We start from the raw sequence: 17,628 nt of genomic DNA, 5'->3' as shown, positions 1-17,628 counted from the left end.
CCGGACCCCGTCTCCCGCCGCAAGTGCCCCACGGCTTGCGAAGCACGGCCGCTTCAGAAACCGCTCTGTTCAGACCGCCTAACGATTAGTTGGTAGGGTTGGCAATCATAAGGGCTCTTAAGTTTGATTGGCCGGAGCTCGGAAGGGGGTGGATCTTTTGGGCCCGCCGTGTTTGCCGTGCGTGAGGTGACGGCTGTCGAGGAGCAGGGAGAGGTGTGACTGCCCTCAGCGGGGCTGCCCAGGCCTGGGAGCTGTCACCGCCATGGGGCTCCGCAGGAAAAACAAGAGCCTGGCGGTGCTAAGCCACGAGTTCGTCATTCAGAACCATGCGGATACCGCATCCTGCCTGGTGATGAGCCTTCTGCTGGGGCTCATGTTTGAGGTACAGGCTGGCGTGAGGGGGCGAGGGGGCCGGTGGTTGCCGAGTCGAGCAGCACCTGGTCCTGCTGTGGGGCGGCCGCGGCGCCCTTGGCTTCCCGCTCTGGCGCTTCCCCAGTACATCCCTCCCGTTCGCTTCAGCCTCGCTGCCGAGCAGCTCTGCCCCACCCGCTCCGGCTCCGTCTGTCTTTTCCCTTCTTCCCTGCAGAGTTATGCCCCTGTTTCTTCACTACCCCAAGGCCTAACTCCGTGACGCTCTGCTCGGGCACCCTCCTCTTCGTGTCTCCGCTGTGTTGTGAGTGCAGCAAGTTTCGCTCCTCTCAGGCTCGCCCCAGCTCGCATTCTCCACAGTGCCCTCTCTACTGAGTTGTCTTTGCCAGCTGCCACTCTCGCTATGCAACTCCCTCTCTTGCTCTCTTCTGTCAGATTGCTGCTCTTTTCTTTTTTTCCTTCATCTCTGCATGTTTCATTCGTAGGACCCTCCCATAAGCTCCCCTCACTCAGTTCCAGTCTCCTGAGTTATAAAGCTGCTCAAGCCCCATTAGTTAAAGCAGAGTCATTTTATGTCTGTTTCTTGGGTCTACGTACTTTTTTCTTCCCCCCCTCCCCCGTTCAATAGTCCACATGGTAAAGCAGGACGCTGTTATAAGGAGGATTTTAGACAGTCTTTGTTGTTTTGAGCATGTTTAACCAGATGGTAGTTAAAAACTGCTAGTCACCCTTTTGCACCACTGCTCAGTCTATTGCGGTAGGTGGCTCAGCTCCCTAGTGATGGATAATCTGAAGAAAAATGTGGGATTAGACAGTCTCAGCCGAACTTCTGAATTCCTTTTTGCCTTTGTATTTGAAAATTATCGTAAAGTTTATTTCCATGTGCAAGCTGCTTATTAGTTTCTGGGGTGATGGATTAGGCATCTCTCTTAGGCATCTTTTTACCACTTTTGGGATAAAAGCCTTGTGTGTGTTGCTACATGAGTATTTTTATATTGGTGTTGAGTATGGGATGAGGCTTGGTAAACAGAGTTTAAATTCTGGATAGACAACTTAAATACTTTACTGAAATATTTCAACATTTCCCATCAGTTGATAAGATTAAAAATCAGAAATTTTAAATTAAAGGTACTGTTAAATTCCAAGATAAAATACTTAGATGTAGGGGTTGGTTTGTTTTTAATATATATCTTGACCCACTTCTAAAAACATTATGAATACTGGACAGAAATAAAGTAGAAAAAACAGTTGTGATAATTTCCTTCTAAATGGTGGACAAATGCAGGGTTGAGGTATAATAAGTTGTGTCATCTATGGATGAGTGTGTCATAAAAGTTAATATATTAAATGCAGAACTCAATCTTGGGATAATAGCTAGGGGCTTGACAACTCAGGTGATAAAGACGTTAAGAAAGAAAGTATATGTCTGCAGCTGGGATAAAGTAAACCCAGTTTGGGATCCCAAATGTAACTTTTTAATGTATCTTATATATGGTACTTTAAAAAAGATATTGCTCTGTGTCTTTTTGCTGTTAAAAACATGTTTTCTGGAGTTCCATCTCTGAATTCCATTTGTCTTAACTCAGGCTTTGTATACATCACAGAAGTTGTATTTCTGTAACTCTACAGGTATTGGAAGGGACTGTGTGGCTCCTGTGGGGTGAGAGTTATTATTTTGAAGAAGGTGATTTCTTTTAGAGGAAAAAAAGTGAGTGGATATTAGTTACACCCAAGGATAATTAGCAAATTATCTCATTTCTAGTCAGCATAATTCTAAAAGTTCAAATGCAGACTAGACTCTAGTGTAGTTTGGTGACATGCTTTTATTGTGCTTGTTTGAATATATACTATTATACTTACTGTATAATGTAAATATCTGCATCTCCTTTTTGATGAAAAAAATACTTTTTTTTGATTGAGACACCTTTCTTATTATGCAGAGGAACAGTGGTGCTGTGTAACTGGTTAAACCTCTTTATTACACCTCTGCCTCATTCACTCCAGAAAAGCATACTGGAGTTATTTGAATGAAATCTATATTTCAGTTGTTCACTGTTTAGGTCTTATACCATCTTTGTAATGAGTAATCCAGTCTGCCAAACAAACAAAACTACTGATATTTTTCCAGCAAATTTTGGTGACATTTATTGTGATTCTATATTGAGTGCTTCATAAGTGTTACTGAACTTGCCTACACAGCTGTTATGTCTATTTTCTTTTGGTCTTGATTTCCTCTCCATATTAAAGTGAAGTTATTTTTAGGTTTTAAGTTTGAAGCACTGAAGAGCAACTTTTTTTTTTAAAAATCGGTGCTTTTCACAGCATTTTATGGTTACTGTGATTTCAGATGCATCTGTCAATGACAGATTTCCAAATCTAGCCCATGGCACTGTAGGTTATACACTAATAAGCTAAAGAATGTGTAAAAGAAACTTTTCACAGTAATATAGTAAATACAGGGTTATAGTAAATACCGGGTCCAAAAGACCATAAAAAAAACCCCTTATTCTCAGGAAAGCTCCGTAATGAAGGGGTCTCACTGAAGTTACGTGGTGCCTGAATGCCGTTCTACAAGGGATGCTATTGCTGTGAGTCCTGAGTGATGACTTAAAGCAAGCATGTTTGTTTTAGTTAGGTGCTGATGACATCGATACCTATGTAACTATCTATATTTTCCCTGTCTTTCCAGGAACAGTTGGCAATGAATTTTTCACACTCTCATTCCATGAACATTTTAAGTTGGTATTGATGCACTGTCTGCTTATTCTCCTCATCAAGCACACAAAAGAACTTCTGTAGCTGAGCAGTGCAGCACATTAGGAAATTCATCTGTGTTAAGATTAATAGGGTTTTCTCCTCCCTCCTGTTTTGCTGGGTCAGTTTTAACTTGTATAATTTTCCTGTCCAATTCACCACACCATTACTTTTGATGGCACAAGTGTGGGACAGGGACAAGAAGCAACGGGCAGTAAAGAGAAAGGCAGGATTGCTCTTTTTGATGGTAGTGCTGGCTTACAAAAGGTTAAATTGTTCATAGAACTGCAGTGTCTGAAAATCAATTTTGTATGCCAGAAAAATTGGTACTTTAATTTTCCTTAATGAGAATTCCTCTTAAAAGCACCCTTTGGTTTTATGACTCCTCTACTGCTTAATTTCACAGGTGCACTCCCAGTGTACTGAAGTGATTTGCTTTCTCCTCCCTTTTTTTGCTACAGAGGATCTTCTTTTGCATTGTTGTGCCTCTTGCTTACTTTGTAGCTGGATAAATTAATGCTTGTTTTATGTACTCCTCAATGTTCTTAGTACACTTTCAGAAAGTAGATGGTATAACATCTGAGGAAAATAACTTTCTTTTTTTTAGTTTATATTTCTTTAAGTCGTATCTATGAAGATCAGTTTAAGAGAAAGTGTAAAAGATACAATAATGTGGGTTTTTTTTACATCAGTTTTCAGATTATGCCTGTTGTACTTCTCTGGTGAACTAGGTAACTGAGTGCTTGCAAACATAATAAATATATTTGCTATTGGCAGTGTAGGACATAATTCTATATTGCATTTTTTTTTTTGCAGCAAAGGAACCACGTTTGGTTTTTTTTTCCCCTTCCACTTATATCCCTTATAGCTTACCACTCTTTCAGTTACATCAGCACAGCTGTTTGTTTTTGAAGTTGTGCAAACCAGGTAATTAAATGTTTTCAACTAAACTAAGCAAACATATTTACCTCTTATCACTTGGTTGTAGGGTCATACAGTAATCCACATTCTAAACAGTTCCATTGTTTCAGCTAAGGACTAAACATATTGCAGCATGGGAATGGGAAGACATTTTGAAGAGGTAGGGATGGCTGGAAGTGGTGGGGTTTTTTTTTGTTTGGTTGTTTGTTTTTTTTTTTTAAAAAAAACCAATCAACTAGTTTTGCCACTGGAGAAAAAGTAACATAAAAGTATACCATTGGTTACTTTGATTGTACTGTAATTTTTAGAGAATACTTGATTTTTTTTTCATATAAGAAATTGATGAATCTTATAACTCTACTATGATGTTTTGAATAGTCTATTTACATGGACACTTAGCCAGAACATTGCTTTTTTGAAGATCTTGTAAAGTTAGGTGAAACTTTCCATCTGATTTAATTTAGAGAGTCTTTTAACTTTTGAAATAAATTAAAGCCATTTACACTTCTAGACACTTTAAAATGTTATTTAGTAAAACAGTGAGTAATTTGATCCTTAGCTAAAAGGACATAATTCAAGTCCTGACCCTATGCAGCAAATGTTAAAGGATTTGCAACAAGGTGAGCCTCCACGTTTGTGGGAGATGAATAACACTTTTGGGACCTCTTTGATTTAAATCATGTGTGGGAGAACATTTGTTGATGGCATAATCTTCTAGTTTTGGGTGTTTACAGTCTAACTTGTTTGAAAAATCTGATACTTTTTCATTGATTATTTTTGAATTTCAGGTCCCAGCCAAGTATGCCATCATCTTTATTGCTGTGCAGTACAATGTCACCTATACCACTGGTGAGGTTAAATCAAATCTACTATTTTTTCTTGTAATGCAAGAGCTCAGCTATTAAAAATTACTCTTTTTTTTTTTTTCCCCCTCAAGACTTCAGTTCACTTCACTTTTATAATATAGTAGAACTCTCATATTTGTCTGTCTGCTTTTGGATTTACTAATACTATATTCACTAGTGACCTTATTGCAGTCTACAACTACCTGAAGGGAGGTTGTAGCAGAGTGGGAGTCGGCCTCTTCTCCCAGGCAACTAGCTATAGGACAAGAGGACATAGCCTCAAGCTTTGCCAGGGGAGGTTCAGGTTGGACATTAGAAAGAATTTCTTCTCAGAAAGGGTCATTAGACATTGGAAGGGGCTGCTCAGGGAGGTGATGGAGTCACCATCTCTGGATGTGTTTAAGAAAAGACTGGACATGGCACATAGTGCCATGGTCTAGTTGACATGGTGGTGTCGGGGCAATGGTTGGACTTGATGATCCCAGAGGTCTCTTCCAACCTGATTGATTCTGTATGCTGCCCTCCATAGTGCATTCTAGGCTTCTAACTATGACATTGTATTGAAGGAAAAGAAGATCCGAGTTACATAATTGGGCATAAAAAGTAATTTTCAAAAACGTAAAACCTATGTTAAATTGATACAGGATACTAGTTATAACTTCCAAGAACAATGGTCGCTGCTGCCCTTTCTCAGTTGCACAGAGTACTCCTTCATAAGAATGTAAAAATACACTTTTTTTTTTTTTTTTAGATGGCAACAGTGAGCAGTTTCATTTTTATGACTATGGTCCAAAAGACATTGCCACAATCTTCTTCTACATGCTTGTAGCTATTAATCTGCATGCTGTAATCCAGGAGTACATACTAGATGTAAGTTTATTACTGGATATAATTTACTTTTATGAACATGTTATTTTTAGCCCTCAGTTGGTACCAGTTTTTCTTCAAGGTAAGTGTAAACCATGGTATAAGGAATGGTTTAGCATTTAGAAGCCCTGCTATGATTGATCCTTTTGTTCTTTGACAAAAATGCAAATAGACCTTGGTTTAGTGGTGGACTTGGTAGTGTTAGATTTATGGTTGGACTTGATCATACGAAGGGTCTTTTCCAACGTAAATGATTCTATGATTCTGTGATATTTTTATAGTGATATTTCCTCAGTTTATTAATGGTATAAGCCACTGAATCTTTCTTTCAATCAATATAACTTATATTTTTTCTGTAAAAACAGCCATTAAATATTCATGCCTTACTCAAAATATCTGTGAATGAGGTCTGCTGCATTAGATTAATAAGATATATTCAGAAGATCAAAAATGAAAATTACTGCAGTGGTGGATTTCTGTCAGCTGAGCTTCTCCTCAAAGAGGGAAACCCTCAAACTTCATTGTGTGCTCTTTTTACCAACTCAGTTGCAAAGTAAAATGAATTTGTTAAAGCCATTGTGAAGACCATCTGTTAGTGAATGGTCTTAGAACATCTTCACAAATAGGTCATCTGAGCCACAAAAGCTCAAACGGTTTTTAAGTGTGCAAAGAGATTTGAAAAATTTAGCAACATGACTCTGATTATGGGGAAAAAAAAATTGTCTGAATATATTATCTGAATATTTTTCTATGTGAACTTTACCATAGCGGCAAGTCTTATTGAAGCTAATTGCCATACAAGGTGCTGATCAAGGTCTTAAATAGTGGAGCTATGTGTTTTGATTGAGGAATGGGAGATTTGGGAAGAAAAAAAAAAATAGAAAAAAATTCAGAAATTCAGAAGTGAACACTAACTCCCAAATAGCTTTCTTGTTTTAGAAGTTAAATTTATTGATCTGCTTTTTGTTTCTAGAAAATTAATAGACGTCTGCATTTGTCAAAAACAAAGCACAGCAAGTTCAATGAATCGGGACAGCTAGCATTTTTCTACTTGTTTTCATTTATGTGGGGAGCAAGTATTTTGAATGCAGTAAGTAAGTCACTCTATTTGCTGTTTTTATTTTAAAAATAGACTTAAAGTGTTAAGAAGGTCCTTATATCAATGGCCTTTTTCTTTAGGAAGAATTCACGATGAACCCAACTTCACTCTGGAAAGATTATCCCCGTTGTCGTATGCTGTAAGTGTTCTATTTTCAATTTGAAAAAATCTGGTACTTCTAATTACTGAATATTTAACCACTCCAAATTTTAGGGAACCACTAATAAGATACATTGGTACCTTGTAAGAATGACAACTAGATGAAAATACTTTCTTCTGTTTGAAAACTGCCAGCTGTTTTATCCAAAGGTAATTTTTGATGCATTGAACATCTAGTCAAGAGACACTTATATGTGTCCTTTCTTTAACTTAACCATGGTAGCTGAGTTAAAGTGAAAGTGTTTGCAAGATGGGATATATAATAGAACTGCTGAACTCTTTCACACTAAAGAAACATGTTTGTCAGAGACTGAATTTTCAAATTAGAGGGGATTCATCATCTTGTGTTTTCTTAACCTGAATTATTGTTTAGTTTTCAGGTAAAATTCTTCTATATTTGCCAGATGGCCTATTGGCTTCATGCACTGCCAGAGCTATACTTCCAAAAGATCCGAAAGGTATGGAGAGAAGTTCTCAGTACAGTTAATTAAATATCTATTCTTTCCAATTATTCATATTTTTGTTTATATTAACTACATAAATACCTACATATTCCTATTTGTATATTCAGTTATTTGTATACTATTTATAAGTTTTAATCGCTTGCATTTCCTATCGAATTTAGTCTAGGTGGTCTGTAGTTTTTGATTCAGATAGTCTTTCCAGAAATTTATATAGTAGTGTGAAAAATAATCAAACCTATTGAATGATATGATTTTTCTTCGGACAATATGGTTAAACTGTAACAGCATTTATTATAATTTCTCTAATTTTAGGAAGATATTCCAAGGCAGCTATGTTATATTTGTCTTTACATAGCTCATATCTCTGGTGCCTATATATTAAAGTAAGTATTTGCATGTCCATTTTGAATAGATCGATCTATTTTCTTCATAATTTCATTACAAAGTCTAACTTTTCTGTTTTATAGTTTGCAGCATTTGGGGCTAATTCTGATGGTACCTCACTATTTAGTGGAACTCATTTTTCATGCCTCACGTCTTTTCTACTTCAGTGATGAAAACAAGCAAAAAGGGTAAATCTTGCATGTATTAATTAAAATTCAGAACTTTGGTTACTAATTGTGTATAAATGGATTTGCATGTATGTAAAAGTACTCAGGTAGCAAACATCACTTGTTCAATGTCCACTACTATCTGCTTTGAATTCACAACAAGTCGTCGTCATTACATAGAGCCAAGGAAGCAAATAAACCACTTCATGATCATAATCATAATGTTTTGCTGAAGTCCCTTCGCAGATATCTATGTATTGGCTTCTGATTCTGTAAGTTGCCTGTTTGCTTAGATGTTCATAAATGTTTGTATGTAGGGACACTTGTTTTCGAAAACAGTTAATCGAAGAAGTAATAAAAGCAGCATTCCTTGCAAGTTCTTGCAGGTCTCTCTCCTTTTGGTAAGGTGAGAAAGGGAAGTAACTATACAACAGAGAAGGTAATGTCTCAAAACGTGTAGTTGATGTTTTCAATTATACATCGCTTGAGTAAGATTCTCAACTATTCTGAGAATTAATGGATATAACAGTAATGCATTTGAGAACGGAAAGAGGTGAGGAACTGAGATACTTAACTGTGAGGCATGCTAGGAAGGATTGGATACGTTTTACCATTTGAATGCGAAGACTTTTGGAGGTTCTAATTTGAATAAAGCAGCCTTGTCCCACTTTCTTGTCTCTTTCTTCCTTTTCTCAAGTGACTGCCCAGCTGGAAGAGGTTATCATGAACACCTTGCTTGCTTTCATGCAATCCCTTATATATAGGCAGCCTCCCTTGAGGCTGTGTAATGCTGCTGCTCTTTCTGGACTTTTCACAAGATTCGTGTCACTCCTTAAAGCTAACACTTTAAATAGGTATGCTGAATGTTCTTTGCAAAAAATCAATATTTACTGATGCAAATAGGGAAATTCGGAGAAAGGTTATCTTTCACTTGTATGTCATATTTAATTGTGAGAGTTCTGGAGCTATGAGCTTATCTGCTTTTCATTATATGCCATCCAAAAGCGTGAAGGCTAAATATACTGATTAAGAGAACATATTTTCCTGTCTTACGAAGACTCTAATGGTCAGATAAGCAACCATGTCTTTGGCTGGAAATCAGTTATCCCATGTGCAATATTACCACAGTTTAAATAACTGGGAATTGAAATTGGTTTTCATAACTGGTGAATCGCAGAAGTATTTGGGGCATTTTATTTCTGTTACAACATGTAGCACTTACAACGTAAACTGTAGAAACAACACAATGTCAAATATCAGGTATTTTCCTAGCTCAGAATTTATTGTTTCTTCTAACAGTTCTATGCCCAGACATTGTAGCTTTTCTCAAAATCTTTTTTTGGAGGAGAGTGTAAAGAGAGTTGATTTTTTTAAGCAGTCTTGCTTATACTGTGAGAGATTTGAAGTACATTTTCTTTAAGCTTAAAATTAGTTGAAGAAGTTGGGGTTTTTTTAATGGAAATTTTGGAAAGACACTTTTTTTCATGTTGGTAGTATCTTTTTTTTCCATTCATCAGTCACATGATATGAAGTCTTTTTCCTATAGAAATCTTTATGTATGTATAATCTTTATGGCAGTAATAATACCAATTTTCTAAATTAAATATTGTCAGCTTAATAAAACTTCTTCAGGGTTTTTTTTCCACGTCTTATAGCAAAAACTTCTAGATGCTGAAAATCTGCAGGACAACATCTTTCTGTTAGCTATGAAGTGAAATCATTGTCATTTTTTACTTATTAGCTATCTGTTCGCCTTCTCTTCTTGCTCTATAAATATCTGGCTGTTAAAAATTACATAAATTGTCTTGATCATCCAACTGTTTAATAAATGTATATTTTACCTTTAGGGTCAGCTTTCTGGCTTTATAGCATCACCATTGCTTATAAATGGCTTACAGCATGAATACCAATTTGAGGTGCATCTTTTTACTTCATTGTGCTTTCTAGTTCAAAGATTGTGTAATGTGAATGTTTGCAGATGGCCAAGTTTTTCTGTAGTTATTGGTCCCCTCCGTGGACATTTCCCTATTATTGCTGAGAGAATTTTAATGAAAATTTCTTTGTACGCTTGACTTTTTTGAAAAGAAATGGTCTAAAAGGAGAAAGCACATTAATTTCATTATTTTGTTTTCAGATTTACCATTTGGGCTTTACTTTTCGTAATGGTGCGTCTTTTGACTCTAACTTTATCTGTCCTCACATTTGGATTTGGTCTGGCAAGAGTAGAGAATCCAGGTTTTTCCATAGCAGACGGAAACTTCAATGTACTCCCTGTGAGGTATAACAAGGCTAGTGGACATTCATGCTTGTATAATCTGGCATTTCAAAATACCTTTTAATAAAACAATCTAGGATGATAACGTGTTTTGACGAATTTCCCTGGGTGATGTTTTCCTCATGAGTATTTAAGGGAAGGGAAATTTTCTTTTCTGTCTTCTTTTCACAAAAGTAGTAGAACAGAATTTATGGGAAATAGAAAGAAAAACAAAACTTAAAAAGAAAAAAAAGTTATTGATAATTATCCAAAAAGCCTGGGATAATCATATCATTAAAGTTTTTTTGGGTTTTCCTGTTGGTTTTTGGTTCATTGTTGCTTTTTTCTTTCTTCTTTTTTTTTTTTTTTTTTTAAAACCTTTCTTATGTCTATACTGGACAAAGTATCACTTGGTGATATTACTCATAATTTTTTATCTGATTATTTGTTTGGTGCCTTCCTAAAATATTTTTTTTTATATCTTTTATTGTTGCTTGTTAATTTTAAAATTTTATTATTTTTCAGCATAAGCTCATCACTTTAACATTCACCCGTATAGCTTAATGCCTGTAATCAAGTATATGGCAGGGATTTTGAATCTACATGATTTCTCATTCATAGATTGCTTGGCAGAAGGGGCCTCAATGACAAAATTTCCTGTCAGCCATTTAAAGCTGTGGTCATAACTCCTTGATAAACATGATTGCTTCTAGCAATATACTTATGATTTCCATTCACTTCTTGTGTGACACACCTTGTCTTGGGTAAAGCTTTCTGATACATCTGGTTTCCTGTGGTAGGAAGATTTTAATTGTTTCGATAGTAGACTTTTGGAGAAAAAAATAAAATAGGTAGAGATTTGCAGTCTCCTAATGGTTAACTGAAACTTTTATCTAACTGTCTCCAAAATCTCAAATTTTTATTAGGATTGGCTGCCTGGGTGCTATTTGTCTAACACAGGCCTGGATGATGTGGAAATTCATAAATTTTCAGCTGAAGAAATGGAGAGAGCATGTTAAGAACCAGATTCCAAAGAAAAAAATAACTAACACAAAGAACAAACGAACAAAAAAGGAACCAAACAGAGGTCAGTGGCATATATTTTTTTTTAAGTTGTTTCTGGGCCGAATGTTTTTATAACAGATGTATCATTTTATATCTTTCCTTCTGTAAAAGAGCAAAAACATCTGTCTTTTGACATGCAGAGACTATAGATAATATTATAGCTTCTTCAAATGTTAGGGCATGTTCTTCTCTAGTTCCATGTTGGTAAGAGGACAGCACACAGAGTGCTAACCGTATTAAGTGTTAGCCCTGGGTAATCTGGATTATTCACTGAACTGTATGTTAATCTAAATGCAAGGAATATTTCATGAAACTGGGCTTAATGATTCCAGGGTTTTCTTTCTGTTTTAAATCAGGCTTTTACAATGCTGCTAATTTTTTTTTATTTAACATCAGGAAAAAAAAAGTGTCATCTGAAATCCCTATTGTATTTCATAAATTCTGCTTCTGTTATGTTTCAGACTATTAAAATTGTTTGTTTGTTCTTCTGTGTAAAGACACATCATGTAAAGAACATCAAACCCACTGAAAAAGAACTCCAAATGAACATCGTGGTAGCTTTTAATTAAATGACATTGTATAATTTTCAAATTCCAATGTTACATCAGTTAAATGAGAGTTACGAAGATTTGGTAGAGTGAAATTTCATATTCCTATTAGCATACATATAAAAAACACTGGGTAGAGCTAGGTATGAAAGACTGGGAATCACTTCTGAGATTTGGGTAGAGCTTTGAAAAATGCAGTTTCTTGGGAATTTTACCACAGGCTGTCTCTCTTTCTGAAGTTCACCTTTATGTATTAGTTTCTACGAAGAGGGGTTGAAGCTCTTCGCATTCAGAGATTGCTAGCTGAGTCAGCATTAGCTGAAACCAATTGGAAGACTAGACCATAATGGTGCTCATAACGTTGTTCTTCTTTATCATTCCAGAGCAGCCTTTCTGCTCTGAATGTAGCTGCAGATGCTTTTTAAAATGTTTTTCTTTCTCCAGTCTTGCAGATCCTTCTTTCCAGGTGAATAACTTAATTGCTTTTCTGTGTTGTTTTATGAAATTAGTGCAGTTTTTAAGTTCCCAAGATGATTACAGTTTGGAATAGCAAAAGTGATACTGTAGTTTGACTTTGTGTTTGCTTCAATTGAGCAAAACAAAGAATAGCACAGGCATTATAGTTCTCTGACTGCATATGTGGAAAGATGTTGTACATTGTTTATCAGTTTATCTTATTTCTAATTGCAAAAGTATTCACACTTGTAGAGATATTCTGAAGGAGAGTTTGGGTTCCACTGAAGCCAGTTGTTTAGTTGCAGGCATTAGCCATAAGTCATTTCTTTAGTGTACTTGAAGGTAAATAGACTCCTCTTGTCCCCCAGCTCTTAAGATGAGAATTCAGTCTCCTTTGCAGTTAGTGTGTCTCTAGAGTGGTTAGGCATGATTTGCATAGCATCCCAACAGTATAGGAAAAGAATATATATTTGAGGTTGTTAGATGTGGAGAGTTATGTAGCCAAAATAACGAAGTTCAGATTTAATTGGCAAAAGAAGGACTAGAAGTTAAGTGTACCATAAATCCTTTGTATGCTGCTTTGTTCCATCTGTCCTGTTGCAGCTTCTCTTCATGCTGTGGCCTGATCTTCTTAAGTTAATGACAGACAAAGCTAGTAGGTGTGAAATGGCAGACTGTCTAGGATAGCACATGCCTTAATAATAGAAAAAAAAAATCTTAAGGAATCAGTAAAAATTATTTAAGAAATAATGGAGAACAACTAAACTAAGATCCCAGTTAAACTAAGATCTCTCAGAAGAAGGGACATTGATAAATACTTAGTTAATTAGTAATTATTCAAAATATAAGAATGGTCAGTTGGCATTCTGAAGGGAGCTTACCAACAGGGCCCAACATGTTTCTGTGCTGACATATTCATAAATAAACTGTTGAGGTAACAAAGTCTACAAACAAAATTATTCTGAATTTCTTACAGCAGAGAGTTGCACAAAGATCTTGCACACATGGAATAAGTAAAAAATGGCAAATTCCTAAGTTTCAATGCAATTCCTAAATTTCTAAGCTACTCAAAGTAACACATTTTATGGAAGGAGGGAAAAGGAAACATAGTTTATACACACGCCACAACGGCCTTCCAACTAGCATCTGCCTCATGAAAGATTTTAAATAAATGTTTTTTTCCTGCGAATATCAGGTCAGTTCCTTGTTGCAATTTAAAAAAAAACAAAAAACGCTCAGCTAGAATGTACCATCCATATAAATCCATGTGTGTATCTACATCCCAAAAATGGTATGCCGTGTCAATAACCCCATCTGAAAAGACTTAGACTATTGCCATAAAGATAGAGAAAAAGATGACGGTAAGGGGAGAGACTGACTACCACCTAGCTCAAAAATGTCTGATAGGAGACACCATAGAGTTCTAAAACCTTAAGTGATTTTGGGCAGGTAAATAGCAAATTACTGTTTACTATTTCTCATAAAGTAAGAATAGACAATTTTAATGTAGTGGCATGTTTAAAATAAGCACGAAAAGGATATAAAATACAGAGAATCTGTAGAAGTAATTTCTGCAAAAGTATGGATTGAGATTTAATTCCTGGGGGTTCTGTCTTATCAGTGGCTAATAAAAGAATGGTCTAGATGCAAGTTAGACCTCAGGAAGTCACTAAGATTCCCATAGAACCTGAAAGAAATTATGTTGGTAAGACCACTCTGTATTTGCCCTGTTTTTCATACTCCTTGTGAAGCATCTGTCACTCCTGGAAACGGGACACTAGACTTAGAAGCAACTTTTGTCTGATTCCTGTATATATCAACTTTGTACAGTCAAAGTTCTTAAACATTTAATGTACGTAACTCTTAAGTTAATTTCAACTGAAGCAAATAATTAAGTTTTTTTGAGACATACACACCACACCACCACCTCCCCCTCGCCTTGGTCTAATTTCTGTATTTTTTTTCATGTAAAGCAGAATTGTGTTTCTTTACTGTACTTTAATTTAAAATTACAGCTAACTTTGTCAATGGAGCCGCAAAATCAGGAAGTGGAACATCGCCAAGAATAAGAAAATCAAAACCAGTATGAGATACAAGCTAGTATCAGAAGACAACATTTGATAGAAGACTGTGACTTAAAAAATGGACACTGCAGAGCTATTATTTGGATGTCTTATTATTTCAATGGACGCTATCAGGTTATATTTTTAAAATATTTTTGTTAATAACCCTATGTTTATGACAAGATCATCTTTGATCTACCTTAACCCAGTAGTCATCTCCAAATTTCACTTAGCTTTAACAATGAAAACAGATGAATCAGTTTGAACTTCTGATTCTGGGATCAGAAGTTATTACATTTCTGTAATATTTGCATTACAGACACTTCAGAAGGCTGTCTACATCTAAGTTATGTGTCTGTTCATTTGTTTTTACAAAATCAAAATTCTGTACCAAAAAGATCTTATCATGTCTGTCCCCCTCCTCTCCCCACAAATTTTTTCTTTATTCATCTTACATGGAGTAAAGTAGCCTGGTAAAAAAGGAAAAATGTTCTATACCTGATTTCTTGTTAAAAATTACAGATTTAGAGAGAGGGAAAAGTCTAACAGGACATCACTAATCTTCTTTCAGTATAAAGGTGAGACTAATGTTTAGTAAAGATGCAAATTGTGTGCCTTGGGAAAAATGTTAGACTGCCCGTTGGATTTTGCAGTGGATTGCGCTGTCTTGTACAGGGCAGGGGGAAGAAAAGTAGCCAATTAATCTGTAGTATAATCTTAGCCCTTTTGAAATAAAAGTCAAAACTTCCAAATATTTCTAAAGAGCCAGTATTTCATGCTTGCAATCAAATGTGCCAGATTTTTTTTTTCCTCGACTGTTTTTTTTTCCTTCAATTTATAACTGACATGTCTTAAACTTCTGAATCCGCTCAGAAGATGTTCAAGGGAGGTGCTCAAACAATATTGCAATGAATGCTTCACCAAGCATAACCGAAAGGCTTTTTTATTTCTTTACCTGTAGATAATAATTTATTTTAGTCTGACTCAGGGGTTTAATGTCTATGAAGGAATTAATTTGCTCCTTATATGAACACTTTATCTGGATATGATTTTAATATTAATATTATTATATTATAAAAAGATTAATGGTATTCTTGTAAGTAACCCTTGTAGATCTAAGGCTGGTATCTCAATGTTGGATAAGTTTAATGAACTCACTTTGGCCACATGAAGTGGAATAGAGTAGAGGTTGTATGGTGGCATAGCGATGTGGACAATCGTGTTGCTCTTGCCTGCTCCTGTTCAAGTCCACTAAAAACTGTAATCATTCAGAGTAGGTTCTAAAAGTGCAGGATGTTGTTTGGGAGCTGGAGTTTTAAGCAAGTTCTAAAAAATGCTGGCATTTCTAAATGCTCAGTCTTGTTGAATGCTATGTAACTGTAATTAATTAGTTTCATTATTTTGTTGACAAATGCATTGGGTTGGAGGAGGCAATGTTTCATCTATATTTGTTTATTAATGTTAAAATGGGGTGCTACATCTACTTAAATTGAAAGCACATATGTACTGCTTTTCTTAAACCATGTGAATGTTGACTTTTACCACAAAAAAATTCTAGTAGTTAAAGAAATGGGTAAAACAACACTGATACTGTAAACTATTAAATTTTAGATGCTTAGCTTTAGGCCTTAGTAGCGAGAACTGAGCTTATGAATTTACTAACCATAAGCAAGAGAGAAATGTTTACAAACTAATATTGTTGTAACATTTCTTTGTTACAGTTATCCCCTAAAATTCTTACATACAGTTCCTCTTTCACTGAAACCAGCAAGGTACTCCAGATTACGTTGACTAATGTGTGACTGATTGCCACAAATACACTGGTTTGTTTTCAGTTCCCTTTAAGATGTATTTTCTTTTTTGGTTAATTGACTTGTCTGTCCTTTTTCTGGCTAAACAATTAGTGTTGAAATGTGTTGTTTTTTAAAAATGCATTATGAAAAATGAATTCGCATAAATATGATTTCATCAATATAAAAGCTAAAATTATGGTTTAGTGAAAGGTTGCTGAGAAGATCATAAACTATTTTGCTGAACACTAGTTTGTTTCACATGTTTTGTCTTACACTGTTTTACATGAGGATTTGTTGATTGTTTAATGTACAATCAATAATCCATAGCACAAGAGCCATGTTTTCAGTGTATGTGAGGTTCTGATTATTCACTCGCTAAGATATTGCTAAAGAAAACTTGCTCCATTTAAAAAAAAAAATTGTTCTCTAATGATGTATTTCTAATGCATCTCATTTTACTCTATAATTTTGTTTAATTTCCTTTGTTGCCACTAAACATTCTATTTTGTTATTATGCTAAACCATTTACTTTTGATAGTCTAGTCAGTTAGGCAGATTAGCCACACAGACTGGATTGCTAGTCTAGGAAAAAGGTATGTATGTACTTTGTATTTATTTTAAAAAAAAATTAAAATATACTCCAGTTCTTCAACAATTTACCCATTTCCTGTCAGTGTTGGCTTTCTTTGCTTCTTTTTCAATGCCAGAGCAACTTTTCTCTTCAGTCTCTGATGTCTATACAGTAATTTCAGGGTCTTTTGTACACCAGACATTCTCCCCAACTCCAGTCAAGCAGTCTGCAATCAATCTGCTGCAAAATATTAGTGTACAGAAAAAAAAAATCAAAATAATAATACAGAAGTTAAGCAAGTTAAAATTTTGCAGTCATCAAAAAGTGCCAGTTGAGCCCCAGGAAACCTGGTGGTAATGTGAGAAACCTTAGTTCTGCTTAACCTGGTTAGATCAGGGAACCCAAAAATAAAATTTCTTTATGAATGTAAAAAAAAATCCAATATCAAAGATTGGGGGGGGGATTTTAGGTTTGGGGGGCAGAGAGGGTTGTTTTCTTTTGTGTTGTCAGTTTCTAGTTTGGGAAGGGAAGAAGGGAAGGAAAGCTACTTCTGTCCCAGAGTATTACTGGAAATGTCGTAGCCTAGAAATGATGTGGATTTTTCATGGGGATGTTGTTACTATTTCCTTGCAAAACACTTCAAAAAGAAAAAATTTTTTAAAAATCCTGTCAGTAGATGGAATGGAAAGAAATCTAAGCTCATGTGAAACTTCTTATAAAGAGTGCTTGTTGATCACAGCGTGTTTTTTCTGTCTCTGAGCAGAGAACAATTAAATGGGCTGAAGAAACAGGATTTTTCTCTTGCACTAATAATCCAAAAAGAAATTGATCTTGGAAAATTCAGGAGAC

At 35.6% G+C, this 17,628-nt stretch overlaps 1 protein-coding gene across 1 annotated transcript; it reads left to right on the top strand.

Annotated features, from left to right (window-relative positions):
- Positions 1-234: 234 nt before the first annotated feature.
- On the top strand, positions 235-15,202 carry LOC137672169 (translocating chain-associated membrane protein 1-like 1). Its single transcript, XM_068416213.1, has 11 exons — positions 235-382; positions 4,833-4,893; positions 5,641-5,759; positions 6,730-6,846; positions 6,936-6,994; positions 7,388-7,472; positions 7,791-7,861; positions 7,946-8,050; positions 10,164-10,307; positions 11,210-11,370; positions 14,368-15,202. Exons 1-11 carry the CDS (start codon positions 263-265, stop codon positions 14,439-14,441), a joined length of 1,116 nt encoding a protein of 371 aa, XP_068272314.1. The 5' UTR covers positions 235-262; the 3' UTR covers positions 14,442-15,202.
- Positions 15,203-17,628: the final 2,426 nt, after the last annotated feature.

The sequence above is a fragment of the Nyctibius grandis genome, chromosome 19, assembly GCF_013368605.1.
Source record: "Nyctibius grandis isolate bNycGra1 chromosome 19, bNycGra1.pri, whole genome shotgun sequence".
NCBI lineage: Eukaryota > Metazoa > Chordata > Aves > Nyctibiiformes > Nyctibiidae > Nyctibius > Nyctibius grandis.
The sequence above is the reverse complement of the archived record's forward strand: the minus strand, read 5'-3'. Positions and strand labels throughout refer to the sequence as shown.

Coding starts and splice junctions, on each gene's coding strand:
- LOC137672169 (XM_068416213.1), top strand. CDS start 263: ATGGGGCTCCGCAGGAAAAACAAGAGCCTGGCGGTGCTAAGCCACGAG. Junction 6,995..7,387: donor TATCCCCGTTGTCGTATGCT/GTAAGTGTTCTA, acceptor ATTATTGTTTAG/TTTTCAGGTAAAATTCTTCT. Junction 10,308..11,209: donor TTCAATGTACTCCCTGTGAG/GTATAACAAGGC, acceptor AATTTTTATTAG/GATTGGCTGCCTGGGTGCTA.